The 17626-nt window shown below is 41.1% G+C and overlaps 1 protein-coding gene across 1 annotated transcript in view; it reads left to right on the top strand.

Annotated features, from left to right (window-relative positions):
• The window catches only part of pclob (piccolo presynaptic cytomatrix protein b), a 70709-nt gene that overhangs the window by 38354 nt on the left and 14729 nt on the right, over positions 1-17626 (top strand). Inside the window, exons 13-24 of the mRNA XM_042496104.1 lie at positions 458-2025; positions 2196-2461; positions 2846-3674; positions 5161-6211; positions 11705-11793; positions 11870-11945; positions 12046-12171; positions 14163-14271; positions 14494-14561; positions 14661-14902; positions 17295-17342; positions 17436-17566. Coding sequence (XP_042352038.1) covers positions 458-2025; positions 2196-2461; positions 2846-3674; positions 5161-6211; positions 11705-11793; positions 11870-11945; positions 12046-12171; positions 14163-14271; positions 14494-14561; positions 14661-14902; positions 17295-17342; positions 17436-17566 — 4603 coding nt within the window. The remainder of the gene's footprint in view (positions 1-457; positions 2026-2195; positions 2462-2845; positions 3675-5160; positions 6212-11704; positions 11794-11869; positions 11946-12045; positions 12172-14162; positions 14272-14493; positions 14562-14660; positions 14903-17294; positions 17343-17435; positions 17567-17626) is intronic.

The following is a 17626-nucleotide window of genomic DNA, read 5'->3' as shown; positions in this document are numbered from 1 at the left end:
CAAGCTTTACATTACCATGCTCTTTGCTTGCTTTATGGTCTTGCATTTGATTCTTTCAGTTGTCTTAAAAGTACTAAAAAGTACCCTCACACTTTAAGTTATATTGTTACAGTTCAATACTCCACGTACTGTAGACGTGTGGTTGTGTTCCTTTAAAGTTAAAGTTAATTATTTAATTTGCTTTGGTTTAATGTGCATGATCTCATTGAATATTAATACCTGCTTGTTTTTGTTTTCTTTTGTCTTCATACAGATGCATGTGTTTGCCTGCGTGTGCTCCCTCAATATTTTGGTTTTGCATCTTGCTAGCCAAAATGACTGCAGATTTGCATGTGGAAATAGAATATTTTTAAACTCAATTTGCATGACCTTCAACTTAAGAGTACAGTATATTTGTTTCTGAAATGATGATGTATCTGATTAAGTAAAATCTGTATATTTGGACTTATTATGGCAGGTAAAGCTCTAGACTACACTAGCAAAGCTACTGGAGTCTACCCTGGGATGACCACTGCACCATACTCCCAGGTTCCTGCAGCTGGGTTTGGTGTATCTGGTGTTCTAAGAACCTCAGATGGAATAGTTTACTCCTCTGTTGCTGCCCCGGTTCCATCCACATATGCAATAACAACTCAGCCAGGCTCCATCTTTAGCACCACCTTAACACCTACATCAACAGTGCAGAACCAGTCAATGCCACATCCGTATGGCTTCATTCCCAGTACAGACCCAGGACAGATAATTCCTTTTGACACAGGGATACCTAAGGAGCTTCTGCCCACAGCTTTGGCTGACATAATTACAGGCTACCCGGACATGTACTCCGACACCACTCTGGAAGCAATTGCTGCCTCTCTGGATGCCTTAGCCTCCTCCCCAATATTCCCCGGCCTAGACAACACCAAGATGGCCCAGTATCAGATGGAGAGGGAGTTCCTAGAGCTAGAGAAGCTTAAGCAGCTATGTCTCGCTGAGGAGCTGGAGTGGGAGAGGCAGGAGATCCAGCGTTACCGTGAACAGGAGCAGCTCATGGTCCAAAGGGAGCTTGAGGAACTTCAGGCTCTTAAACAGCAGCTTCTATTGCAGCAAGAGGAAGAGCATCACGCCCACATGGTGGCCCAGCAGGAGACATATGCCCAGCAAAAAGAGCAGTTGCAGCAAATTCAACAACTCCAATTGCAACTCCAGCGCCAGCTTGACGAGCACTATGGTAGCACTGGCACCACAGGGAACATCCTAGATGCTAAATATGCAGGAGTAGGGGACAGTGGTCAGTACTGGCCTGTCAAAGATGAGTCTACAACTCCAACTATTGGGACACATTTAGAGGAAAGTCAGGACCAGCTTAATTTAGTAAAGAGGCTTCAAGCTGATCAGGACACAGGGAAGAAAATAATTGATAGTGGGGTGCAGACAGATGATGAAGACTCAGCAGAGAAACAGCAAGTAGGAAGGAGAAAGAAGAGTAAGAGAAATAGTGACAGCTCAGCACAAACTGATGATGAGGACCAAGATGAATGGGATGCTCCCACAAAAGCTCGACGACGCTCTCGGAAACACAGCAGTGATGGGAAACATGGCTCCAAGGTCTCTAGCATCGCTATTCAGACAGTGGCAGAGATATCTGTTCAAACTGACCACTCTGGAACTATAAAACGGCCGAATGTCCAGATGGATACCAAGGTGGAAATCATCAAGCATATCTCAGCTCCAGAGAACTCTCAGAGGGGTGGCAGTCTCAGCTGTCAGACAGACTCAGACAGAAGGCACACACCCATTGAGGTGGGTTACAGCACGCACCTAACAGCAGATGCTCCCTCCAAGACTAAAGTCTTCTATACCTCAGTCTCCCCCCTGTCCCCGGAAAAATCAATTGGAGGGCAACGAATGCTAACTGCTGACCCAACCAGATTTTCTTCTGGCCCTCGGATATTAAAGGCTGGTCAGAAGTCTCTGTCTGATCCAAAATCCCTTAGTCCTGCTGCCGAAGACAGGATGGGTGGATACTATGCAGACAGCTATTCTGTAAGTCATAGCAACCAAAAATGGAAAAACAGTTTTCTCATTGATGATGATTATTATGCATATAATTGTTTCAGAATTATTAAATTATGCAAAGAATGCAGTTAATTGCAATTGTGCTGTCAATCATTATTAAATGATTGACAGATTTACCATTTGTTTTTGTGTTCTAGAGCCGAAGCTCCCCCTCTGGTACAGGTAAGAAGGTAAAGCGGACACTACCAGATCCCCCTCCCGAGGACGACTCTCTGGCAGGACGGTCAGGCTACAGCACCAACTCTGCTCGTCGCCGTCTTGCCCGCAGTACAACAATGGCTCGGGCAAAGATCCTTCAGGACATTGACAAGGAGCTTGATCTGGTCGAGAGAGAATCCTCTAAACTTCGCAAGAAACAAGCAGAGCTAGATGAAGAGGAAAAGGAGATTGACGCTAAGCTACGGTGAGATATCACATATTTAACGTCCACACAGTTTAGGATAAAGACTTGCACTTCTCAATCCCTGTGACATGACTTCATTAACAACTTATGTTAGTAGCCAATGAATATGTCGTGTTGATTAAAAACTAACATCATTGCGTTTGTCCCTCTCATGTAATCATTATTCCTAATTCATCTGCATGATTCCCCTCTTACCTTGATAGCTTATGGGCTAAAAGGCTGCCTTGACACCACTCAGTGAGACCTCTCCACACTCACACTTGTCACACTCATACAAAAGGTACTATTGTGTGAGAACCCGGAACATTATTTGCCTTTTTGGTTGTGCAGTTAAAAGACTCTTTAGTGCTTAAATTGTAAAACAATATGCATCCATTACTGTAGGTACCTGGAGATGGGTATCAACCGTCGTAAGGAGGCCTTGCTGAAGGAGAGAGAGAAGAGAGAGAGGGCCTATCTCCAGGGGGTGGCGGAGGAAAGAGACTACATGTCAGACAGCGAAGTTAGCAACATCAGAGAGGCCAGGGGTGACGGCCTGGAGAGACCACGGACAGCTCCCCAGTCGGAGTTTGACCAGTTTATCCCCCCTCAGACAGAAGCTGATTCCCAGTATAACACACTAACTAGTCCCTACTCTCACTATGCCCAGTATGTTCCCCAGACCCAAACCACCAGCCACTACACCCAACAGAACCTTTATCAGCAGCCTTCCCTTTATCACCAACAGGTGTCTCCTTACCCAACCTTGTCCCTCTCCCATGCTCAGGCTCAGTCTAGCAGCTACCAACATGCTCTGCTTTTGCAGCAAGGAAAGCAGAGGCAAACCACCCTGTCTGATTTAGAGCCTAAGATCACCACCAACTATGAAGTAATCCGCAACCAGCCTCTGCTGATTGTGCCAACCTCTACAGAAAGTGGTTATGGGGTTGCTCACCTGGGAGGCAAGTACGGCAGCTTGGACTTGAGACTAGGGCTAGAGGAAAGGAGCATGGCCTCTAGTCCCATGTCTAGCATTTCTGCTGATTCCTTTTATGCCGATATTGACCACCACAATGCCAGGAACTACGTGCTGATAGAGGACATTGGGGAGCTCACCAAGGCCTCAACAGGGCTGAGTAACACTGCCTTGAGTTCTGGATTCAACATGCCTGATAAGGAGTTGTCCAAGGCAGACAGACTTCTCAGGGCCGCAGAAGTCAGGCGCACAGCAGAGGTAAATACTAAATTGTTGCATTTTTATAATTTTTTTTTACCTTCCTCATCTCTACTTGTATATAACTATATTTATAGTTAACTTTTTAGGGTGAAGTTTTACCAATCCAACTCTGAATATACACATTTTTTATTTCTATGATGCAATATTTATAGACTGTTAAGTACAGTGGCTCGAAAGCACGCTACAACTTGACAACCTGACTAAATCATGATGCAGTTTTCGGTACCACATTACCTGCGAAGCAAGTGTGCAGCCAAGAAAAATATATAGAGAGAGTGTGTCTGTGTGTGTGTGTCTGTGTGAGTCAGTGACGGTGAGGCTGCAGCATCTACAGCAGAGATTATAAAGTGCAGTGAGTAAACAGTTGAGGCTATTTGTCAGTGAATAAATGCTATTATTATGTTAATGTGTTATATGAATTTGTTAATAGTGTTTTGTATCAATTCATTTATATATGTTTATGTGTACTATAATTATTAAGAGCTAATATATTTCCAGTTTAAATTTGCCTTTGCAATTTAAAAAAGATTCCATTCTTTCACATCACCGGCCACTGTTTTGTGCTTTACTTTGAAAAAAGTAGGTTCAATACCAATTCAAAAACATCTATGAAAATCCCAAATCAATGCAACAATGGAAACATGCTTGACATGCAAACTTGTGCTGCAGAAAGCCAAAACAAACACATGAAAGTCAAAAACACACAAAACTAGAAAACAAATGCAACAGAAAAACACTAATTGAAGTTCTTCCAGGCCTCTAGGTGGAAAACTAAGCTGAACTGTTTTTACCCATGAGAGAAAGAGTGAGAGCGAGACTAGAGGAGATTCTGTTTGTTTTTGAAGTGGGAGGAAAAGTGGAGTAAAGAGGTAACATGAAAAGGTATATATCCTATATTAGCGCTATATTTAGCGCTCCTCCTAGAGGCCTATCAATTCAGTATTTACAGAGTTTGCTGTTAACGGATTTTTCGTTTGCAGCAAGTTTCTGTTGTTGTATTTGTTTTCATTTTTTTTACGTTTTTAAATTGGCATTATTTATAAAAATGCAGCACATTTCTCCTAATGGAAATGTTTTTGGCAGTAGTAAGACATTTGCCTTTGTTGGCCACTGTAGCTATGGTTGCAGCAAAACAGGTGTCAACAAAAACAAACCTTAAGCTTTTGGGTTGATACTACAGTGTATTGACCAAACACGTCATTGTCGGTGAAAATGTGTCCTCAAGGTTCAACTTTGCATACCTTGCATATGTCAGTAGAGGCACAAATTTGGGAGAGACAGACTAGCTCAGTACCCCTGTGCAACAAAACTTCATCGATTACAAACAAATGTAGACACAATGGATCAGTCAGGCTGTTTTTGTATGATACGTCAACAGTTTGTGAGGAATATGTAACACATAAAATGCAGTTGAGAGCGTTTAACTTAAATTCACAATACTGTTGAGAAAAAACTGAATTTGTGGCATATTTTTCCCTTCTAGGTGGCAGAATTTCTAGGTTCATCTCGACTTCAGGGTTATGGTAAAGGAGAGGATGACACTATGGAGGAGCCATATGAGCTGAAGCTACTGAAGCAGCAGATCAAGCAGGAGTTCAGGCGAGGAACTGAGGGACTAGAGCACTTAACGGGCTTGGGCCTGCCCCAGTATCTCCCCAGTGATGGCAGTTTTCGCCACTTTCCTAAAGGAGAGAAATATAGCATCGGCAGACTCACCCTTGAAAAACAGGCTGCAAAGCAACTCCCAGCAGCTGTGCTTTACCAGAAACAGATGAAGAACAAAAAGGCCCTAATAGACCCAAAGGCCATCACAAAATTTTCCCCAATACAGGAGAGTAGAGACCTGGAGCCTGACTTTGGGAGCTACATGGGATCCGGAGCCTCGTCTGTGACCAATCTGGCTGCCACAGCTAGGTTGCTTCAGGATGAGATTACATTTGGGCTAAGAAAGAACTTGTCTGAGCAGCAAAAATATTTGGGCTCCTCCCTGGGGGCCAACTTAGCTGGTTCTCTTAATCTTGGGCAGTCCCTTGGACTCGGATCTGCTATCAGGGCTACTGCCCACGATGATGGCACCTACCCAAGTGGCACCCGTTCCCGCCCCTCATCACGCCCCTCCTCCCGTCCTTCTTCTGTCTATGGTTTGGATTTATCTATCAAAAGGGACCTATCCAGCTCCTCACTTAGACTTAAAACAGAAGGAGAGGTCCTGGATGCAGCGTTTGCTCCTGGGGTGGCCAGAGCAAAGCCCACCAGTCTACCCATCAGCCAAAGTCGGGGCCGCATCCCCATTGTGGCTCAGAACTCAGAGGAGGAAAGCCCTCTGAGCCCAGTGGGGCAGCCCATGGGTATGGCTAGAGCTTCAGCTGGACCTCTCCCTCCCATCTCTGCTGACTCCAGGGACCAATTTGGGTCCAGCCATTCCCTGCCAGAGGTACAGCAACATATGAGGGAGGAATCTCGGACGCGAGGCTATGATCGAGACATCGCATTCATCATGGATGACTTGCAAGGCGCCATGTCTGACAGCGAAGGTAAATGGAGCCTGAGACTGTTGCAGCAACTCGACTGTGTGGACCTGCTTGTCATGCATGCTAATGCTGAGTGGTCTTACTGAGTTTGTGCATTAACTGGTTCTTTCTCAATCATCAGTGCTCCAGATAATTGTTGTTGGTTGTTCGTTACTATATTTCCCTCTGTCACGGTAAATGTCACAAAAGATGTTTGCATGCTCTTTCCTTTCTTTCTAATATCTTACTCACCGATACATAATACTCTTGCCTTGAGTTTATGTATGTCACTAATCAGTTCTTTCCATGTTTGTCCTGTAATTTCATTAGCATGGCTTTTTATTTTACAATCGCTTTACGTCTTTGCAGTTAAATGATCATCCTCACACTCAGTGGTAAAACAGCTGCTATGCACAACATCTATGAGCTTGAAGTTTTTCATACACGCTTTCCACATTATGGCTGCCTTATTCTTAGTGAGAGCCCAAAATATATTATTATTACACTAAGCAATACTTATTTTACAGTCACCCAAAACTATCTGTCCTAAAAATCTGCACATTCAGTGAATGCATGGTGGATATAACGCAGTTATTAAGAATTCACACCTGCAAAAATATTTATTTTGAGAGAGGTTGCAGCACATAACGGCAGACATGAGCTGTTGTTCAGAAATATACTGATATGGATAGGGTACTTTTTCATCTTTAAAAGTGAGATACCTCAAAATATTTTGTAGTAGTATTAGTAACCTTTGGGTTGTGGAAAAAGTCCCAAAATGTTTAATGTACATGTCCTTTTTAAATATCACAAATCATGTCACAATAGAGCATTGTAGTATTTAAGTATTTTCTCATGTGTGAAGTGCCTCTTGAACGTAAATCATGTTTACCTATACATGACTCATATGTATATTTATAGGATAAGCTATCTGTTTCAGATGTTTGGTTAATGGCATTTAGAGAGTTTGAGATGCTGTTCAGACCATCTGTAAGCTGCAGAAACCTGTTGTAAAGGGCTTTAAGATGAAGGTATGACAAGGAGTATCTAGGGATTCTCTGTCTTTTTTCCAGCCTTCCCCCACCAGTCTGCAGAGCAGAATAGAGTCTTTGTAAAAAAGTAGGTCATCGCCTCAGAAAAAAGTATATTTACTTTTCTTAGACACCTTTTCAGCTATTTTGGAAAACAACTAGCAGCAGGAAGTTTGAGGGAATACTGATGAATCATGGTGTGTACATGCACTCATCCTCTGCAGGTGCAGTCAAGGCATCCACTTTGTGTAGTTACTTCTCTCAAACTCACACACCAACCAGTTTAAGAGCAATCCAGTTTGTACATGTCAGCCTACACTACAATGCAATTACAATCTCTCGAGGACTACCAGGCAGTTATGTTTACTGTTAAAAGTTACATTTAGCTCCACAGTATTGTGTCTCATTAGTCTTGTATGTAACTGTATGTCTTTGTTTCTATGTCTTTAATTTTCTATCTGTATCTGATTTTGCACCCTTGCATGTTGTGCAATGTGTTTTCCATTTCCATACTAATAAAGTGAATGTTTTCTGCTTGTTGGTTGTTGCTGTGGATGTCTCATTGCAATGTGAGATGTCCATATCCCCTAGTGATTGACAGCAAATATTGACATATCGTCACCTTGGAATTAAAAGGTTCTATCTGACTTTTTATTTTATTTTATTTTATTAATTTATTTTGTCAAAATTGAGTCATGCATATAGACAAACTAATGTAAAACTTCAGTTAATAGCCCGGGCTATTATTTGCTTAAATCGCTGAATTTAACAGGCTCATATTTGGGACAGGCTTTTATTTCCTTTCTAACATAACTGTTGCTCAGTAACGATTTGAAATACAATCGAACTGTTTATTGAAACCCCTTTTTGCATCTCTCTTGTTTACTCTGCCCGTATTACTTCTTCTCATGGTTTCAGTAAAATGAATTGAATGATTGAATTGTGGAGAATCTTATCCTGCTAATCATATTTTTAGCATGTCCATATTAACAAAACTTTAAACTTTTGTATTTGTATGTGTAATCTTAGCAGCTAACTAAGTTCCAGTGGCCAACAGCCTAGTTTTATACATCTGAAGAACAGTGCCTCTAATTGAGACAGGCCTTTATACGTCACAATGTGTAGCCACACTGGGTTAGTAAAAGTGACTGAGCGTCTTATTGGGACCGGGCTTCTATTTGAAATTTTATAGTAATAACATTATGTGAAGTTGTTGTTTTTTGTTTTTTAATTTATATGCATTTTTAGACTTTTCATTTAAAAGCTCTATTCAAGTTTCTTTTTTCAAAATCAAACTCTAAATTGGTTCCATAAGGTTCTACTCGTAAACGAGTCGTGCTTTGAAAGCAAACAAGAGGACCAGTCAGGCCCCCCCCCCCCCCGTTATGTTGTTGCATTGCTCACACAGGATGTTTGGCTCCCTGGCAGGAGACGCGTTGTGGCAACAATGTTTTCGCAATAATGGTATCACACCACCGGGATGGCGTTTGCAGCCATAATCGATAAATCGCGAATGAGCGTCAGAAGCTCATTAGAAAGAAGCTCAGAAGCTCAGAAGCTAACATTAGCTAACAGTGGGAATTGGAGGGCAGGACAGTGTACACTTTGTTTCCACATGTTAACCCAGCCAGCCGGTTGTCAGCAAACAGAAATGAAAGAAAAGGCTCTATATTTATGGTAAAGTTACTTCACAAAACATTACAATCTTCCCACGTATAAATTGATAGCCATTTGGAATGTACTAAATTTCACTGAGTGAATGGAGTACCAAACCATAAAGCCTTTTTGTACTGACCTTTACTTAACAGATAGAAGCTTATAATTCCAAGCAGAAAGTGAGTTCTTAGGATTAAAAGGTTCTATCTGCATTTACAAACAGATTTTTATTAAAATATCTTCTTTATATTTTAAATGTCTTTCATTTTCATGCTGGAAAGAGACTTGTTCCATGTATATTTTTTAAGCCCAATATCTCAAAACCACTCAGAACGCAGATAGAACCATAGGCCTATAATTCCAAGGTGGCGATGCGCTAACTCGTTTTCGTGAGTGTGGGATTGGTAGTGTTCCATTAGGTTAGGTTAATTATTGAGATTTAATTAGATAAGGTATGCTTTGGATTTAGTAGCAACAAGTATACCTAAACACTGAAAAAGAGTCAATGTGAAAGGTCTATGGCTTTTGCAAAAAACTTGCCTGATTAAGTTCAAGAAGGTTTAATGTCATCCACATTGATGATCAGATAAGTATCATAATGCGTACGTTTACAAATATGTTTAGCAACTTTAGCTTTGTTTCTGGACCGTTTGCAAAGGATTAGTGTGGTTAAATTCTTGACAGGAAGTTGATATTTGTCCTGACCCCACATAAAAAGTGTCCATTTGCCTTGATTACAGCACTAAGTGAGTCCATGCTGGCTCTGAACAGAGATGATGCCAGAATCTTTCATGAAAGTATCAGACACGGTAGAGTATCTTACAGTACTAGTTAAAAATCCTTACTTCCATTATACTGCTATGACTCAATCTTACATTGAATAATGAGTGACTTTTTTTTCCTAAAATGTATTTATATGTTTTGCATAATGCTACTGCTTAAATTTGTTAACTGTCTGACTGGCTAGCAATGTCAGACTGTCAGTTATTTCAAGCATGCATCCTACAATAACTACTGATTTCATGTGCTGAAATATTCTCACAATACAAATCTAGTTTGAGCACAGTTCCTGTAGTTTGTTAAGATTACTGAACATGTCTTGAACGCATTTCTGAAAGATACATATAACTTTGCACCCCAGCTGGAGGCCCAAACTGGAATATAGAAGGTGAGACAGCATCACAGTGTGTCCATGTAGTTACATAGAGACTGTATGCCTCCATGCCGCACATCATGGTTCTGAGTGATCCACTTCTCTGGTTGATTTTGCAAACATACCAGACTCATTCTGGAATGACCCACATCTCAATAGTATACAATACATATCATTTAGCAGATCTCTAGTAGCTGACATGTCAGATCCATTTTGATCCATCTCAATGGCACTAGATAACTTTTTGTACCTAAAGTAATGTCAGTTTAACATCATTCTGGAATGACTGCACATCACAGTGCTTCTGTAAGCATATCAAACCCATTTCCAGTATTCATGTTCATGCACTGTTGCAAAAATAATCACGTGTATATTGTGTGATCATGCATAAGTGTTCCCACAAAAATATATATTGCTATCGCAGTGCATTTTATCCAATTGTTTTATTGAATTCTGAAGGTCGATGTTGCCACAGTTTACTGATTCTAGATCAGAAAACTCTAATAGAGTGTATCTCTAATGTAAGAACTAGTAAGTGCTTTTTATTCAAGACATTTAGCTCACGGGCAACATTTACCTTCAGTGTATATAGTCATCAGGCCATTTCTCTTCATCATTATTGGTGCATCTCCTTGGTGGAATTAGGTCACTGATAATACAAAGAGACATTTGGCAGACCTGTGCACATTTTATCCTTAGTGAGGATCTATAGCATTAGACACCAAAGTGATGACTCACATTTCTATTGTAGAACATTCTCCGCCAGTCTGCCTTGTTACCATGGCTTTAGATAACTTGTGAGCTTTGCAATAATGATGCTAAATGTAACACAAGACATCAAATGCCTTGTAAATGTTACATATCATGCTTCAAAGGTGTTGATTGTGTATGATGACCTTTGGGGTGGGTGGGTGCGTGAGGGGGTCACAGCACACAGGACTTCATATTAAATACATTTATAGTACATCATAAATGTATTAACGTAGTACAGTACCACTTCACAGTTAAATAGTTTTGGTCCTATCCCATAAGCTACAGCGAAAGTAAATACTCAGATACTGTGTAGATATTTCTCACCTTTCACCCCACAAAATTTCTATATAAACAAGATGTGTTATGCTTATTATTAGATTAGCATTATTGGAACTGAAACACATAATGGGACAACTCCAACCCACAGTGTTTTGTCTGAAATTATTAGACATAATACATAATTTCCAAGGGCTTCTTTCAACAACAATGTTTCATATACAGCAGCTATGAAAATGTGGGAAAAGAAAGTGCCCTCTCACTGAGACGGGGAGCACTGCATGGTATCGAAAGCATGCAAAACTTTTAATGCTCTTGAAATGTATTCATCCTCCATTCAGTGCTTGCAGTAATCATTTGATCTCACAGTCAGCATGGATAGGGTGGACCGGAGTTTATGTGTCTTTGCTTTCACCTATCCAGTCAGGACAGATCAGAGATCTTCCTGCGTTTGTACAAACAAGGATGGATGTATGACAAACTTTGTGATGCAGACTGAAAACTGTTTCCAAAGCTTGATTTCAAGATTGCTCTCTGCCCAAGCAGTCATTTCTATGTTTAAGTCAGAGATTTGTGTAAGTTATTGGGGATACAGTAGTCGTTTGTTTGTGTGTACATGGCTGTTAACCACTTTTTCTCCCTGCCCAGCCTATCACTTGAGGAGAGAGGACACAGATTGGTTTGATAAGCCAAGAGAAGGGCATCCACAGAGTGGAAACATGTCAGCCAGGAAACAGGTGAGATATAACTTTCAACTTGACTTGAAAAATTTTATTTAACTTCTTTAACTAAATTCTTTTAAATCTTTCTCAGATGAAACTGGTTCCTTATGCCTTCCCTCACACTCGCATCAAGCTTAAGAGAGACCCAAAGGACACCAGTGTGTCAGGTACAAGGCACACACAAACATGCAAAACAACTGTTATGCACACAGTCAATTTCTATCACTGTTTTGCTAATTAGGATTTGCATGTTTATTTGTCCCACAGGGAATGGACTCGGGATCCGTGTGGTAGGTGGGAAGGAGATTCCGGGGAGCCGAGGAGAGATTGGAGCGTACATTGCCAAGGTCATCCCTGGTGGTGTGGCAGAACAAACAGGGAAAGTTGTAGAAGGTAAGAGGGGCCCCAGCTGGCTTATTCGGGTGTTTTTTATTTTTATTTTATTATGCCACAGTGCCAACAATAGCCGTGGTAGAAGGCATTATGTTTTCAGGTTGTCTGTCCGTCCATACATACGTCTGTCCGTCCTATTCTCTTGAATGGTAGATCTTTAGATCACCTTGAGGGAATTTCTTCAAATTTGGCACAAACATCCACTTGGACTCAAGAATGACCAGAATATGATGGTCAAAGGTCAAACGTCAAGGTCATGGTGACCACATACAACATGTTTTTGGCCATAACTCAAAAACCTTCTTGAAACTGAGCTGATTATGATGATCTTCTGTGTGTGAAGCGTCCATGTTTTCACAGACATGGATGTTAACTGTAAGTGCAACTTGACTGGTGCGCGGAGGCGTACAATCGCATGGTGGTATGTCTAGTTTTTATTTCGCGAATTACAACTGTCAGCACTGGAATGGGAAAAAATGTAAATACGATGTTATAGTTTGGAATAGTAAGAAAAATGCTAAATAGGAAGTGAGAAGTAAGAAATATCATTTCTGAGGCCGGGGGATTTACAGTATAAATGAGAATCTTTAAACTGTTATTATTTTTGGGGCAGTTTATAAGCCCTCAGTAAAAATCCTTGCCTGAATCAGTGAATTCCAGATGGAGATGTGAGAGGCTGCTGTAGCCTTCTGTGTTGTGGTCTGTCATGTCTCATTCCCCGACACATCGCATCCAAACACAGAAAAAGCCTGTCAACTCACCCTCCACAGCACTGGGCTGTGTTAGTCATTAAGCTATATTTAGAATCATTATAGACACACAAATACACAAAGGCAGGCACAGACAAACACACACACACACACACACACACACACAATAATTAGCTTTATGGACGTTCAGAAATCCTTACTCAGTTTGTACATTAAGTTATTTTCAAATGTTCGATCTTTTGATGTTAATGCTTTGGACAGAGAGGGGCTTGGATATTAATAGTAATTCCCACAGTTTGATTTAGGACACAATTGGTTCTAGTTTTGCTCTTGAAAGGGAACTCCGCCATAGGGACTGCCATGACTTTGCTATTACACAAGAGAGGGCTTGAAGGACAGATCAGCTACTGTATTTTTTCTTGGTCTGATGCTTTCATTCATTGTTTTGGTTTGGAAATAATACGATAGAAAAGGTTAGACTGAGTTCCCCTTTTGTGGCATTATTTGTGGTAATGAAGAAATAGAGATAGTGGTCAGGCTGGTAATCTTTACTTTCTGGCAAATGCTTTGTAACTATGCAAATGTGATGTTTATGTTCCACTGAAAGAGAATGGCAGCGGATCATGCCTTCAGGTGCAAAGAGAAATAAGGCGGGGGAGGATACGGTGAATTATATAGAGAGAGAGCAGAGGGAATAATCGAAATAAGCACTGGCTCATGAAGAAGGATATGGAGATATTAATTCAAGCCTTTATTGTCACAGCAGCTGGTGAGTTGCCTCGTAAGCAGAAGTCTAATCTGAAGACCAGATTTCAGTTGTGTAAGTGATTCCTCATACAGCTCTGGCCTTGGGTTGGAGTTTGCTGTGCACTGATTTCTCTTCTTTTGCCCCTGACATGCAATTCTTCGTTTGAGTATAAACAAATAAGATTGCATGCAAAACTTCATTTTCTTCTTGCTGTACTGTGTTTGTGTGTTTGTGTGTGTGTGTGCGTGCGTGCGTGCGTGCGTGTGTGTGTGTGAAATGCTACAGTGATGCAATGTCAAAGTCAGTACAAAGCCAAATTTAAAATGAAATTATTAAACTTTTCCACAGGGTGTTCAACAAATAAAAGCATTACTTCTGCTGTGTGAGCACGTAGGCTGCCTTATCCAGACAGCATCGTGTTTCATATACAGTGAGGGGGTGAAATGAATTTGCCAACAGGCAACAACATATTGTGTGGGAATTGATAACACTCTTTTGTCTGAATCCGCCCGTTTATCCTCATCACACCACAGGAATGCAGGTGTTGGAGTGGAATGGGATCCCTTTGACAGGCAAGACTTATGAAGAAGTGCAGTGCATCATGGGCCAGCCATGTGCAGAGGCGGAGCTCTGTGTGAGACTGTGAGTTACAGCTGTCAACATTTAGTACTCTATCCCACTGAAACTCCTACATGTTTAGTTGCAATATGGTAACTCTGCACCAGTGTACACCTTCTCTCCTCCCTTCTTTCCTTCCTCCTCATTCCACACCCCTTCATCTGACATATATCACTCTGTGTATGATTGCTGCTAAGAAACACTGGTTGATATTCCATTATAAATTTCCTATATGGATCCAAACAGCGACCTTAATATGCTGTCTGACCCTGAGCACCCACAAGCCCTGGAGCACCATGTCCAGCTTAAGGCTGGTATGTACAAGGATTTGTTGATACGTCTGCATGTATGCATGTGTCTGTGTACCTATTTCACATAAATATGAGGAGAATTACAATACGCTGTTGTCTCAGTAGGTGGGCAGCGTTCCCCTGGTGTTGATCCTAAGCAGCTGGCTGCAGAACTGCAGAAGGTTTCCCAGCAGCTGGCTCCGGGTATGGCTGGAACAGGACTTGGGCCTGGGGGTTTGGGGGTCCTCTCAGCACTGGAGCGCTCTGCTCTCCTCCACTCGGGACCTGGATCGGCTGCCTCCAGTGGTGTGCCAAGCCCTGGCCAGCCTGCATCCCCAGCCATTAACAAGAAACAACGACACAAGGTTATGAATTTGGCTTTTTTTCCCCAGTAATATTTTAATTGATTTTTTAAATTGTGTTCTCCATCAGGAGAGTACTAAAAGTACAGAAATTATTATCTAACAATAAAATGAGATCTTCCCTTACATGTCACACATTTGAAAGATAACAAAATGCAATAATAACAGTAACAATACTAGATAATAGAAATTAAAAAGGAAATTAAATAATAGTAATAATAAAAGAAAAGTTTCTCTGTTTTCCAAAGAGGGTTCCCATATTGTTCATCACATTATCAATATTCTCCATATATTGTGAAAAGGGGCCTAAATGTTTTTTGAAGAGAAATAGTTTCCCTTTAATAGTGTATCTAATCTTTTCCAATTTCAAGTTATGGAAATTTCTTTAATCCAATTAATAAACTTTGGTTTACGGGTCTTCTTCCAAGAGAGTGAGATAACGTTTTTGCGAACACTAAACAGAGATCTAAGGAGGCAATTATCTTTCTTGGGTATCAGCTGCTTATCAGGATGTAAATGTGAAATGAAAAATTCTGGTCAAGAGTTAAATATATGCCCAATATTTGCTGAAGTGTTTAAATATCCCCCCAGAACTCTTTGGATTTGGCTCGCTAGCGTGTTTTCTGCCCCCTCATCTCAGGCGCACTCTACAGATGTGAGGAGTTCAGTTTACAATGTGAAGACAAGACAGAATATAGGTAGTGAAAAAGCAACTCATCTGTCAGTTGAGTTGTCATGTTGATACATTGCGCAAAATATAAATCTAGTTTAAATTAATATTAGTATGGATTTGCTTTAAGCCGCAGTCTCGGGGACCCTGTATGATCCATCACGCATCTCCGTTGGTATTACATCATACCTAAATAACAGTACAAAGGGGAGGCTGCATGTGAAGGTCAAACAGTGTGACGGTGTTCATCAGAGAGTGACAGGCCAATTATACTGGAACAAGAAAACGGTGTGGTACAGTGCATGACCCCGCTGTGGGTGTCCTTTTTCACATGAAATCAGCAATATGTGCATAATTATACGCAAATGTTTAAAGGGGAACACCACCTAAATTAAGCATTATGATATTTTATTCCCATGGCAGAGGTAAGTTGAATTAATATTTATGGACATGAACTACTCTCTCTCAAAGCCAGAAACCAGAGAATTGAGTCTCAAAGCTGGGGTGTTTTAGGGTTTAAAGCCTGGAGCTGCTCAACAGACAATGAATGAGAGCCTCATTTTTTGGACCCACAGAATGTCTGTTGCATTTTTATACCCAAATGAGCTTCAATTTATTGTAGTGTTCTCAGTTGTAAAACAGGAAATGGTCCATATCCTCAGAACATCCCCCTGCCTGCTCTCAGTGTCATCTAGACCATCTTTCCTAATTCACTGTCTACGGAGCCCCTCCAGATTTATACCCTATGACATCACAAGTTTGAGCTTTCGTATATACATGTTAAGTTATATCTTTTGGGCTGTTTAAGACCATATTCCTTCAAATTTAGCACAAACGTCCACTTGGACTCCAGGACGTACTGATTAGATTTTGGTGGTCAAAGGTGAAGGTCACTGTGACCTTGTCTGTCTCATTCTTGTGAATGTGATATCTCAAGAACTTCGTGAGGAGATTTCTTCAAATGAACTGAGAACTTTGATTTTGTTGGTCAAAGGTCACAGTGACCTTACATTTGTCTCATTCTTGTGAAAGCCATATCTCAAGAACTACCTGAAAGAAGTAATTAAAATTGGACACAAAAATTAACCCGATCTCAACAATGAGCTGATTAGAATTTGGTGTTTAAAGGTCAAGGTCACTGTGACATTGCAGCCGTTTCATTTCTTCAAATTTTGCACAAACATCCACTTGGATTCAAGAACGCATGCCAATGTTACCGTGACCTTGTACAACATGTTTTTGGCCGTAACTCAAGAGCTGTCAAGAATCACCTTAAGACTGTGCTGATGGTGTCGATCTTTTGTGTGTGAAGCGTCCGTGTTTTCACAGACATGGATGTAAACTGTAAGAGCAACTTGACTGGTGCGCAACTGTGTGGCAGTATATCTAGTTTTATTAATGTCTAAGTACTTCAAATAATTGATTAACCTTCTGAAACTTCACTGGAGGACTTTTCCAGTCAATTACACAGCTCAGATGGTCAAATCCCTCCTGAGGCCAATAGATTCAGTGAGAAATCTTTGCTTGGCATCTTTTCTGCAAGGACAACCCATTCATCTGTAAGCTGACAATATACATAAATTTCACGAGTGAAGTCAGAGCTCCATTTACTGCAACCTCACACCAGGCAGTGGCTTAAGTCTGTGCTGTGAACTTTTCTTTGTGGGTCAGGTTATGAAACAATCATTTCACAAAAACTGTATGCATTTCATCACTTTGTTTTAGCCAATGGAGGTAATGAGGACACCTCATCCCATCACTGGAGAAATTCAGGTACTTAACACTTTTCAAAAGTACTAGAGTTTTGTTTTTAAGCTGCTGTTTGGTCTTTTCACTCAGCCTTAACTCCATTATTTTCCCCGTCAGCTCCAGATCAACTATGACAGGAACCTGGGAAACCTGATCGTCCACGTCCTGCAGGCTAGAAACCTGGCCCCGAGGGACAACGACAGCTACTCCGACCCTTTCGTCAAGGTCTACCTCTTACCTGGGAGAGGGTGAGCTCTGCGTGTGTTTGAGTGTCCGCGAATGTCTGGTCTGTGTCTGCCTTTCTGCTT

This window comes from Plectropomus leopardus, chromosome 11 (assembly GCF_008729295.1).
Source record: "Plectropomus leopardus isolate mb chromosome 11, YSFRI_Pleo_2.0, whole genome shotgun sequence".
NCBI classification, from domain to species: domain Eukaryota; kingdom Metazoa; phylum Chordata; class Actinopteri; order Perciformes; family Serranidae; genus Plectropomus; species Plectropomus leopardus.
Note: the sequence above shows the minus strand (reverse complement) of the source record. Positions and strands in the feature narration are given on the sequence as shown.